Source organism: Scyliorhinus canicula, chromosome 7 (genome assembly GCF_902713615.1).
Source record: "Scyliorhinus canicula chromosome 7, sScyCan1.1, whole genome shotgun sequence".
NCBI lineage: Eukaryota > Metazoa > Chordata > Chondrichthyes > Carcharhiniformes > Scyliorhinidae > Scyliorhinus > Scyliorhinus canicula.
The window spans coordinates 59,597,795-59,610,041 of NC_052152.1; the positions used below are offsets into that span (position 1 = coordinate 59,597,795).

Below are 12,247 nucleotides of genomic sequence, written 5' to 3' on the forward strand. Positions count from 1 at the left end.
TTTCTTCTGTATATCTATAAAAATAACAACTGGAATCACACAACAGGTGCTTATAAATAGCCACTCACCAAAGCTGTACCTAAACAATTCAGTAGGTAGACCAAGTAAATGTACAATGCAATGTACAATAGCATTGGTATTAAAGTCCAGCTTTACCAGTGAACAAAGAACATTCAATAAATTAAGTGTTGAAGGAAACTAAGAAATTGCATCTGTTCAAAAGAAATAAAGACTGAATTCTTCAAACACAAAATTGTATAATGAACTTACTTTTTCATAGATCTTGCTTACATCTTCACTTGAACTGAACACAAGCTGTATTGAACCACAACCTGAGGCCCAGATAATCTTCTGCACTGCTTTAATAACACAAATGTCTGGGATGTATTTTGAAGCCTTGAAAAGAAAACAGCAAAATTAACTGAATTATGAAAAAAAAATTGGTTTACACAATGCAATATTGAAATGGTCACATTTTCTTTATATGCCATATAAACTATAATAAACATCAAGGGATTCTCGAAAAATGTTCCAAGAATTTATTACATACTACAAGTCTGGTCATTCCACTTACTGTTCATAGTAAAAGGCATTGATGGGACCTTCAATATATCACCAATTAGAATACTCAGCATCAAGTGGCAAAGTATAATGCTCTCCTGCTTTATAAAGAACTGTCAATTAGCCTATCACAGATGTCTGGACCACAATGACTGAACATCAAAATAGTTGCCAATTTAGTGCCATATTTGGGGAAACTTGTGCGTTGGAGCTGATACCTCGTGGGAATAGGGTCAAGACTTCCCAAACTGTGGGATTCAAATATAGAGGACATGGAAACATGATGTAAGAACCGACCACACTATCCACAATTTCAGTATTTCATAAGATTAAAAACCACATCCCAGAAACCAAATTAACACCCTACCATTAGCAAGTAAAATTGACAAAACAAATCTTCCAAAAAAAAACCCCGAAATTTTAGCTGCCGGCTATCGACATGTTGGACCTCTTTTGTTTGCTTTGTCAGTTATTTTCACAGTAGTTTATTTTGCCACATAATATTACAATCACTATATCTGAACTAGGTCTTATTCAATCAGCTTCATTATTTGATTTCTGCACAGATCATGAAATAATACCCATCAATTTTAACACCAACCATAGCATCATAGGGTTTGTAATGTACTTGGTATTTAAAATTGTAGGTCGCACCTTTTAAGGCTCTCAATCTAAATGTATCTCTCATCAAGAGTGATGGTCGACTGTGTAGAGATTGCACATTCTTCCCATGTATGCATGGGTCTCACCCCCACAACCCAAAGATATGCAGAGTAGGTGGATTGGCCATACTAAATTGCCCCTTAATAAAAAAACATACTTTTAAAAAAAAGTTATGGTTGAGCTCAGGTTTCCCTCAATTTTGACTTTTAGCTTAGTCCATTTGAACAAATTAAAAAACTTCTATGAATTATCACTATTTGGCAAAAGGAGCCGAAACACTGATTTTTTTTTCAACATTAAGGGTTGCTAAAACCACCACACAGTAGCTAAACTACAGCTCCATTTAAGATCAGCTAACTAAATAGACCAGTGACCTTTCTGGTCTGTCCATCTCAATAATCACATAATTCTATACATTTAACAACTGAGCCAATTTGAAAGCCCAAAACACATATTTTGCTTGATATGCTTCCTTTCAAGAAAGCACAGTCAAAATTAAATTTTAAAAATTAAAAGCTTTAGATAAGTACACTACCTTGTCATGGTAATCAGCCAGACAGATCAGGAAGGTCCCAGCCTATGCTGAGTTAGCGGATAAACAGGGGCAGTAAGGGCACTACAGTTGGTCTCAGCACCCCAGTCTAGAGAAGGAGGAGGAGAACTGGGCAGAGTTCCTGCTTCTTATTGCTACCCATAGCAATCTCTTGCTGGAAAACGTGCAAAGGATATGTCAGAGGAGGACAGGATTAGTCAGCTGAGATGTCCTCTAAGGTCAATTAGTCTGACAGCACTATCTAGACCCATGTGAAGAATGAGCACTGAAGCAAGGTTACAGAGTTTCCAGAACCCAAAGAACCATACCTCAGCATGTGTTAATGCCTGCAGGAGAGGGGGAATGAAGAAAATTGGAGGGAAAAAAGCAATAGAAATCTCAGTAACAGCATTTGAATAGCATTAACTGCGTTTATTTATTAACCTTAGATTAATCATAGAGGCAAAAAAAAGCTGAAAAAATTCCAAGCCATCAGAGTGAAGCATCTCATAGGTATTACTGCTCGAAATATACTTAATGCTTCGAAAAGGACCAGATTTTTAGGATCTGCATAAAAAGCCCAACGGAACACTGCAGCGAAGCATTAAAAAGGGAGAGTATTATTTATCTAATCAGAGTTATAGCTATATTTAGGCAAAGAACTAACCAAAATGTTCCATATAAATTAATTTTTTTGGTCCAACCAATTTCAGTTGGTGATTCTTCCAAACACTAGATCTGTGTGTCTTATTCTTTTACTTTCCTTCCAACATATTTTCAACCAATTCGTCTAATTGGTGAATGACAACAGACACTCCACTCCATGCACCTGAAACATTCTTTATTTTTTGCCCTTTCTTTCCTTCTGTTACTGTTCTTGAATGTACTATTTGCTCTACTTGTTCGTCATTATTCTCCTATGTTTAACTTGCTTTTGTTTACATCTATTGACAAAGTCATACTTGTGTAGTGGAGGCAAAGTTTATTTGTATCATTTTAGAAAAGCGAAACAGCTCTACAATCACAACCTAAAATTGGCATTCATTCCTTCCACTACAATCAATTGATTGTTGAAAAATAAACCATCACAGCCCTGGTCATTAAATCATTTCCAATTTAACAAAAATTACCTGCATTTATATAACCACCGAGCTACTGAGATTAGGGCAAATTATCAAAATCTTAATAAAAGAGGAAGGCTTTAAGGAGCATCATAAAAGGTGGAAAGAGACCAAAGAAAGCTGTGCATGTATAGGGGAGGAATTCTAGAACATGGGGCATTGGCAGTTCAAGGCATAATTGTCAATGGTGGAGTATTTAAAGATAGAGAATATTCAAGAGGCCTAATCAGCAGAGTGCAAGGATCTTATGGCATTAAAGATCTGAAGTAAATTACAGATACTAGAGAATGGAGGCCATGTAGGAATTTGCAAATAAGAATGATCATTCTAAAAATAGAAGCATTGTTAAACCAGGAGCTAACGTAGGTCAGAAAGCACAGGATAGAATGGCTAGTGAGATTTAGAACAAATTGGGGCATGCGCAGCAGTTTTGAATAACCTCAAGTTCGAGGGCGTACAACTAGAGGCCAGCTATGGAGTGCATTGGAATAGTCAAATATAAGAGCTTAAAAATCAGAGGGTTTCAGCAGCAGTTCAGATGAAGCAACGGTAGAGTCAGACAATATTAGAGCTGTTTATAGGCAGCCTTAGTGATCATGTGGCTAACTGGTAGGAAGCTCAAAAGCTCAGCTTACAGTATGGTTGGCAGGAAGAAGAATGGAGTGGCTAAAGAATGCAGTTTGCGATGGCAACCAAACAAAATGACTTCTGTCTGTCCAATATTTAGCTGGAGATGCATTTTACTCACCCGGTATTGGACATCAGGAAACAAATTGATAGTTAGACACGGGAGGCATCAAAAGTAGAGATGAGGCAGAATTGGGTATCAGTGTACATGTGTCTTCTCAGATGTTGCTGCCAAGGAGCAGCATGTAGATGAGAAATAGGAGGGGAGCCAAAGTTAGATTCTTGGGTGACACCAGAGGTAGCGCAGGCAGAGAACCATAGGTAGTTCTCTGGTTGTGGCTGTATAGGTAAGAATGGATCCAGGTAAATGCAGTGCACCATCTTGATGAAAGTGGAGAAGTGTTTGGAGCATATCTGTGCAGTCAACCGTTATCAGGTTACAAAGGACAAGGAAAAATAGCAGATGTTTGCCACATATGGATCCAAACAAGCAGAAAAATAGGCAAAAGTATCCACGGCTTTGGAAAGGGAACGGAGGTCGTAGTTAACAAGGACTGTGGGATCAACAGATGGCTTTTTGAAGATTGGGGTATTGGAGAAGGAATTATTAATCTTGACTTACAGAGGAGTCAGATTTCTTGGTTTAGATTTCAGCCGGAAATGGAAGTTGGGTGGTCAGCGGGTCATGTAGAAATAGTCTCATTGGCAAGATAAGTTGGAAGACGATATGAGGGGAGATAGAACAAAGCTAGATAAAGATGCAAATTCAGAGTTAGAGCGAGGGTGGGGGAAGACACTTTCAAGCATGTCAGGCCGGATGGGCTTAAAAAGGAAAGGATGTCGAAGAGGGAGTTTAACATTAGCCTCTATCTCCAACAAAATGTTCACGAGATGCTTGTACTGACTGTTAGAGGTGATGGTGTAGGCACGAAGATGAATGCAGAGAAGCTACATGCTCCCTTTATCTTTCTTGATGATCTACGAAGACTGCATAGCTTAAGAGATGGAGGGCGGGGCCCAATAATGCTTTATGTGATGTGTAGAGAATGATTTCACATTGAGCAGAAAGAGACAAAACAGAGGTTGAAATTACCAAAAATTAAGTCATTTGGTACAAGCCATCATTATAGGGAGAGGAGAGCGTAACGGTGGCGTAGTGGTTAGCACTTCTGCTTACGGCACTGAGGACCCGGGTTCGATCCTGGCCCCGGGTCAGTCTGTGTTGAGTTTGCATATTCACCCGTGTCTGCGTGGGTTTCACCCCCACAACCCAAAGTTGCGCAGGGTAGGTGAATTGGCCATACCAAATTGCCTCTTAATTGGAAATAAATAATCGGGCAGTCTAAATTAAAGAAAAATGCCATAGGGAGATATTAAAAATTTGGGTTCAGAGATGGGGTCCGAAAATTAATCAGACAATTTAAAAGTTTAAACATATTGAAGGAAAATGATGAGAGCCCAAACACAAAGGGATACACCCATACCTGAGTCACATGCTCCCATTCAGACTTAAATTCATTAAGGAATGCATAAGGTGACTCATTAGGGAATGCAAAAGGTGATTCACCAAAGACCCATTGTCTTTCAGAACACTCCTACATAACCAGCTATTTTCCTTTTAAGAGAGTCTGATGACCGAATGGTCTATAAATGGAAGGTAGGTGTAGACAAGGGTTTTCCCATACAGGGTAGAGGGGTCAATTACTAGGGGGCATAGGTTTAAGGTGCGAGGGGCAAGTTTTAGAGGAAATGTACGAGGTAAGTTTTTTTTTTTACACAGAGGGTAGTGGGTGCCTGGAACTTGCTGCCAGAGAAGGTGGTGGAAGCAGGGCCGATAGTGACATTTAAGGGGCATCTTGACAAATACATGAATAGGCTGGGAATAGAGGGATACAGACCCTGGAAGTGTAGAAGATTTTAGTTTCGACAGGCAGCCTGGTCGGCGCAGGCTTGGAGGGCCGAAGGGCCTGTTCCTGTGCTGTACTTTTCTTTGTTCTTTGAATGGCATATCTTTGGCCTTTTGTGTAATTGAGAATGGGCTATCAGCCAAAATAACAAGAATAGATTCAAGTTTGACCACGTTGGAGGAGCAGCTTTGTTGAAGGGCTGGGAGAGGCTTAGAGCAAGAGAGAGAAATCCTTTTAGGACAAAGGCAGGAGCAATGGGCATCCAAGGAGATAGGTCAGGAAACATGGAAGCAGTAGGCTGTGGAAAGCAACCAGTCAAGTCATGAAGCCTGCTAGCTTAAAGATGTAAGCAGTCACTTAGAGAAAAGCTTTGAAAAAGGATTCTGAAAGACATGTCCTAACAGAAGAAAGATTGCTTCCTAAATGAAAGTGCGGCCTTTGCCTAATATCCAAGTGGAATGAGAGCTGCATTTTAATGCCTCGTGTGCTAAAGTTAAGAAACTGCATATAATCTGTTAGTGTTAGAACTGTTAAGTTTTAAAGTTTAATTATTGTTTTCTTAAGTTTTGTTTATGAAATAACAATGCCTAATTTCTTATATCACTCACGGAACAAATATATACTTTATGCACAGTCTGCAAACTTAAAACATGACACGACTGGTTCAGTATCTTAGCCATTGTGGAGTGCTGACCAAGCGTCCATAACAAAGGGCAAAGGGAGGAAAGCAGTGAAGGTATCTCAATAAGAGTGAGATACTTGGGTGGGCAGTACAAAACAAGAATTTTAAGAGGGAGGTGTAGGGTGGAAGACACGATGCTCACAGGATGAGATGTTGCCAGAGGATTCAGAGGGGAGGGCGACACCACATCACAATTTCAGCAACTAATTGGCAGAAAGTACAGCCAAGAAGGGGATCTTTATTAAGGGAAAAAGTGCAACTGTCCATCAACCACATCACCATCAAGGCCAGAATGTCAACATAACCATTTACAAAAAGCTCACAGAGAGAGGGGTCTTTTGTAAATGAGTAGATATGCTGAGGGAGATGTGGAAAGGGGCAATGATACTCAATTCACTAGCAGAATACAATGACCGAGGAGCAACAAGGTGGACGGGAAGGAGGTTCTTGGCAAGTGTAGTAACCTCGCAACCCTTTAAGCTAAGCATCTTCTACCCATCCCCATAAGTTTCCCTTCCCTGAAGAACATTTATGAAAGGGGCTATTGGACAGCTTTCATCTCTGGTGCTAACACATAAATTTAAGCCCTTGGCTGGATTGCTAATCATGCACTTTTAACTGCTAAACCACTCAACAATCTGGGTCGAAATATTTTTTCAATCGCTTTATTGGATTCAGCAAGGAGGTTAGGTGTTGCATGATTAGTTGCAGAATAAAATCTATCCACTCTGTTCCAAGGCCAATCTTGGAAAGCAGTCCTGGTGGATAGTTGTGTCTTTTTCAATTTCTTCCATCAACCATCTAGTGGCCTGAAGAACACTGTCCAATCGTCATTGAATTGATGTTGCCGAACCGGATATCATAAAAGGCTCTTCAGTTATGTAACAAATTAAACCTTCAACACCTCATTCTGAACTGGACTGAACATGGGTTCAAGGCGAAAAACAATCGTCAAACTCACTTTGTAAAGTTCTCAGGGGCACTTTTTAAAATCTGTGTCAATCGGCAATAAATATACATAGCAACCCCAATTTGGTTTGTTTAAGATGCCAGTCACTGCCCTTTGTGCATTGAAGTCAATTTCAGGTGAGATCAGGCAATTTGGTACACATTTGAACCAAAAATAGATTTGAGTCATTTCGGCACAGGAGATGGACATTCTGCCATTGAATATATGCTTGCAAGCGACAGAGCACGACAGAGCAATCTATTCAGTTCCATCTCTTGAGATCATTGATGAAGCAGCCGAAGACGGTTGGGTCTGACACTACCCTGAGGAACTTTTGCAGCGATGTCCTGGAGCGGAGATGATTGACGTCCAACCACCACAGCCATCTTCCTTTGTGCCAGGTATGACTCCAACCAGGGAAGAGTCCCCCTCCCCCCCTCCCCCCCTCCCTCCCCCCCCCTCCCCCCCCCCCCTCCTCCTCCCCCCCCCCTCCCCCCCTCCCCCCCCCCCTTCCCCCCCTCCCCCCCCCCCTCCCCCCCTCCCCTCCCCCCTCCCCCCCTCCCCCCCTCCTCCCCTCCCCCCCCCCCCCCCTCCTCCCCCCCTCCTCCTCCCCCCCTCCCCCCCCGATTCCTATTGAGTCGGTCAAATGCTGCCCTGATGTCAAGGGCAGTCACTCTCACCTCACCTCTGGCATTTAGCTCTTTTGTTCATGTTTGGTTGGGGCTGGGTGTAAATGGAGGGAGTGGAGGGTGTTGGCACGGAGGATTAGTGGCAATTTTGCATGGTTAACCGCTGATATTTGCTCATTTCTGTTTTGTATATATTTGGAAATACTACCAATAAAAGAGAAAGAGCTCAATTTGAAGATTAAACTGAAAGCATTGTTTATAACAGCCAGCGCCGGGCAGCACGGTGGCGCAGTGATTAGCACTGCGGCCTCACGGCGCTGATGTCCCAGGTTCGATCCCGACTCTGGGTCACTATCCGTGTGGTATTTGCCCATTCTCCCCATGTTTGCGTGGGTTTCGCCCCCACAACCCAAAGACGTGCAGGGTAGGTGGATCGGCCATGTTAAATTGTCCCTTAATTGGAAAAAATGATTTGGGCACTCTAAATTAAAAAAAAATATATTATCTAATACAGCCAGCCAGCGTTTCTGCACAGAAATCAGGCAAACGAAAGGTCCGCAAACGTTCCGATTTGAAGCCCAGTAATATCTCAGAGTGGCAGAGGCACCATCTGTCGGTCGAAGGTCAGAATTACATCACCTGAATCCTGTGCAGAACACCACCTGGTGGTAGAAGGGCAGAATTGCATTGACGTGAATCTCTCATTTAAACCAATTCCCCCAAAGGGTCACGAACGGAGAAGACGGGTGCCTACAGAGGCCACAGTCGCAGCAGCAAAGTTTCATTTTAACCCTTTTTACTCACCCTTCGCTGTTTGTTGTGTGTGTGTCTGGGTGGAGGGGGGGGGGGGGGGGGGGGGTTTGGGAATAGGTAGACCATAGTGCCAATTATTTCCTTTAAATGTTCATCTTCTAATGTTATCATAAATAAAGTTTGCTAATGTTTTACGTTAAAGTCTGATGTCTGGGGGCGGCACGTGGCGCAGTGGTTAGCACTGCAACTACGGCACTGAGAACCCGGGTTCGAATCCTGGCCCTCGGTCACTGTCCATGTAGAGTTTGCACATTCTCTCCATGTCTGCGCAGGTTTCACCCCCAAACCCAAAGATGTGCAGGTTAGTTGGATTGGCCACGCTAAATTGCCCCTTAATTGGAAAAAAAAAAATAATTGGGTACTCTAAATTTATAAAAATAAATAAATAAATCTGATGTCTGTAACTCATAGGAACAGTCGAGGGTTAAAGACCTCAGAAAAACACAAATTATTGGTTAATTTCACTTATGTTAGGGTGGCATGTGGCACAATGGTTAGCACTGGGATTGCGGCGCCGAGGACCCGGGTTCGAATCCTGGTCCTGGGTCATTGTCCGTGTGGGGTTTGCATATTCTTCCCATGTCTGTGTGAGTTTCACCCCCACGGCCCAAAGATGTGCTGATTAAGTGGATTGGCCACACTAAATTGTCCCTTGTCACTTTTGTTGGGACTCCGAGGTCTGTGGGGCTGGAACTGATCGTGCACTCGTCCAGAGTGACGTATCACTCTAAAAAGCTCAAGATCCCTTATGCCCAGATAGCTATTCTCTTGTTGTGTCCTACCACCTTCAATTATCTATGCTTATGAACCATTGCCTCTGCACACTCTTGTTCCATCGTGCCATTAAATCTACAATGCCTCTCCATATCTCTTCAGCCAAAATGCATCACATCACACTTCCCCATCTGGCATCTGTCTGCCCATCATGCTAGCCTATGTGTTGTTGCAGTCAATTAGGATCATCCTCACTATTTGCCACACCCTTCAAGTTTGATATCATAAAGGTGCGGCATGTGGCGCTGTGGTTAGCACTGGGACTACGCCGCTGAGGACCCAGGTTCGAATCCCGGCCCTGAGTCACTGTCCGTGTGGAGTTTTCACATTCTCCCTGCGTTTGCATAGGTTTCACTCCCACAACCCAAAGATGTGCAGAGTAGGCGGATTGGTCACGCTAAAAACCTCTTAATTGAAAAAAAATATTGGGTACTTAAAATTTATTTTTTAAACAAGTTTGATATCATAAGAATATCTTGAAATTTTACTATTTATTTCAATGTCCAAATCATTTCTACATGCAAAAGAAATTATGGCTCTATCACTGACTTTAGGGGAACACTGTTGTATTATATCTCCAGACTGAAAAATAACCGTTTACCATGACTTGCTGCTTTCTGCCGGCAAGCCAATTTTTATCCAGGCTGACACATGACTCTCCTACTCCATGAGCCTCAATTTTGTTAATCAGACATTTATGTGGTATTTTTCCATTAAAACAAAATCAGCTCCATTGCCTTCATCAGCCTGTTGTGGTACATCAATAAATTTGTTTTGATTAATCAAACGCAGTCTGTCTTTTACAAATCTGTATTGGCTATTTTGAATTAACTCAAACCTCTCAAAGTACCTGTTAATTTTTTCCTAGAGTGTTTCCAAAACTGTATCCACTACTGACATTAAACTGACCAGCCTGAAGTTGAGGAATATCCTTAGAACCTTTCTTGAATAATATCACATTTGCCACTCTCCAACCTCTGAACCTCCCCAATATCTGGGCAAGGTTGAATCATTATGGCAAGTCCTTCTGCTTTCTCTAACCCCACTTCCTTAAGCATTCTGGGATGCAAGCCATCCAGCCCAGTTGACTTATTTACTCCAAGCATAACCATCCTTTTCAGTATATATCAATTTTCACCTATCCATTACCTCTGCCAATTTTGCTTTGACCGATATTTTGCATCTTTCCCAAGAAAACAATTAAACTAATGTACTCAAATATTCTAGCTGTGTCATTTTCTCTAAGCATACATCACCCACTTTATCTGTAATAGCCCCCACCACCCACTTATGATTTTCATACCAACAGAAGAATTTTGGGTTTATTTTGACTACCATTTCATTAGCATATTCATTTGCCAGTTTTATTTACCTCTTCAAATCTTATCTTAACATATCATCTTTGGTTTGGTTCTCACTGAAGCATTCACGTGACATATATCACGCACTCTTTTTTTTGTCCCATCATTAGGGGCTGTTTAGCACAGGGCTAAATCGCTGGCTTTGAAAGCAGATCAAGCAGGCCAGCAGCATGGTTCGATTCCTGTAACAGCCTCCCCGTACAGGCGCCGGAATGTGGCGACTAGGGGCTTTTCACAGTAACTTCATTTGAAGCCTACTCGTAACAATAAGCGATTTTCATTTCATTTCATCTTCCCCATCTCTTTTGTTATCGAACAAGCACTGGTTTCAGTTCCTCCTGCCTTTCCCACTGGTTGAAATGTACCTAGCCTGCACCCGAAAGATCTTCATCTTAAAGATCACCCATTGCTACATTGTCATTCTTCGATTCCATTTTACTCTGGCTACATCCCCTCCTATTTCTAATTGAGAACTTCTACTTGAGATTGCTCCTTGCTCTTTTTCATTGCCAATCTAAACCTTATGACATAATAATCACTCTCCTCCCACAGACACTTGATCCAACTCATTCCTGCAGCCATCTAAGATGGACACTGGGCTACAAAATGGAGAACTGCTAAGGCTGCAGGGAAAAACAGTCTTAATGAGGACAAGCAGTTTGCAGAAGACTAATTTGCATTCTGCACGTACAGAAACCAGTTTTTGGCCAGGTGCAGAGTTTCAGCCAAAGGTGCAAATGGCAACAGATCTACATAGTAATGAGGTGATCCAGATACAGACCCCGCACAATAGAAACATTTAAGTATCAATGGATACTTTTACGTAGACACCCAGACAGAATGGCGCCACAGTAACCAACACAAAGAACCGTAGGGACCGCCCCACCCATCGAGGAACGACCCTCAGATTGGGGGGTTTGGAAGATATCGATTGGGAAAGGCCCAATCGATACCTGGCAGGTAAAAGGACCGCCACAAGGGGGCACGGACTTCTAGGACCTATAAGAATAGCACATGGTTCGGTTTGCTTTTGCTCCGGCTCCGCTTTGCTGCTACATCGCATCCTGACTCCAGTTCCATCACCAGCCGTTGAGCCATCAGCCATCGAACTGTAAGTGCCAATACAACGATCTCTACGTGATCCAGACCTTGCTAGATCCTGACAACTTTAAGAATCTGAGTGTTGCAGACCAAGAACGGGACGAAGGCCTTGTCCCCTGACCTTGCCTGTTCCTGTCTAGATAAGTATTTTAGTTGTTTAGCATTAGAAGTAAGTTAGTCTCTTTAGCGTATGCATGTATATTTACTATATTTGTTATAATAAATATCAATCGTTTGGACTTACTAATCGGTGTACAGATTTATTACTTTGAACCTGACCTTGATATACTTGTGACGGTGTCTAAATACGGCACCTGGCGACTCCGAGCATAATTACATACACAGAGTCATAGTAGTGTTAAGCACACGGCCTTTAAACGGAGGCGTGTTAATCACACTCCAGTAAAACGAGCAACATTCCCCAGCACCAGATCCAACAATGCCACCTTGCTGGCTGAACTGAGAACCAAAGTCAACGAAATTCTCTACACACTTCAGAATTTCCTCCCCCCTTGGCCTTACTTTAA

The 12,247-nt window shown here is 42.1% G+C and overlaps 1 protein-coding gene across 5 annotated transcripts in view; it reads right to left on the bottom strand.

Moving 5' to 3' along the window:
* usp9 (ubiquitin specific peptidase 9) overlaps positions 1-12,247 on the bottom strand; it is a 379,823-nt gene that overhangs the window by 152,200 nt on the left and 215,376 nt on the right. For 3 of the 5 annotated variants that reach the window (XM_038802113.1, XM_038802110.1, XM_038802111.1), the window contains 2 exons: positions 2,086-2,103; positions 271-396 (listed from right to left, as the gene is read on the bottom strand). In XM_038802113.1, the coding sequence (XP_038658041.1) occupies positions 271-396; positions 2,086-2,103 (144 nt within the window). The remainder of the gene's footprint in view (positions 1-270; positions 397-2,085; positions 2,104-12,247) is intronic. The other 2 variants (XM_038802114.1, XM_038802112.1) reach the window with 1 other exon arrangement.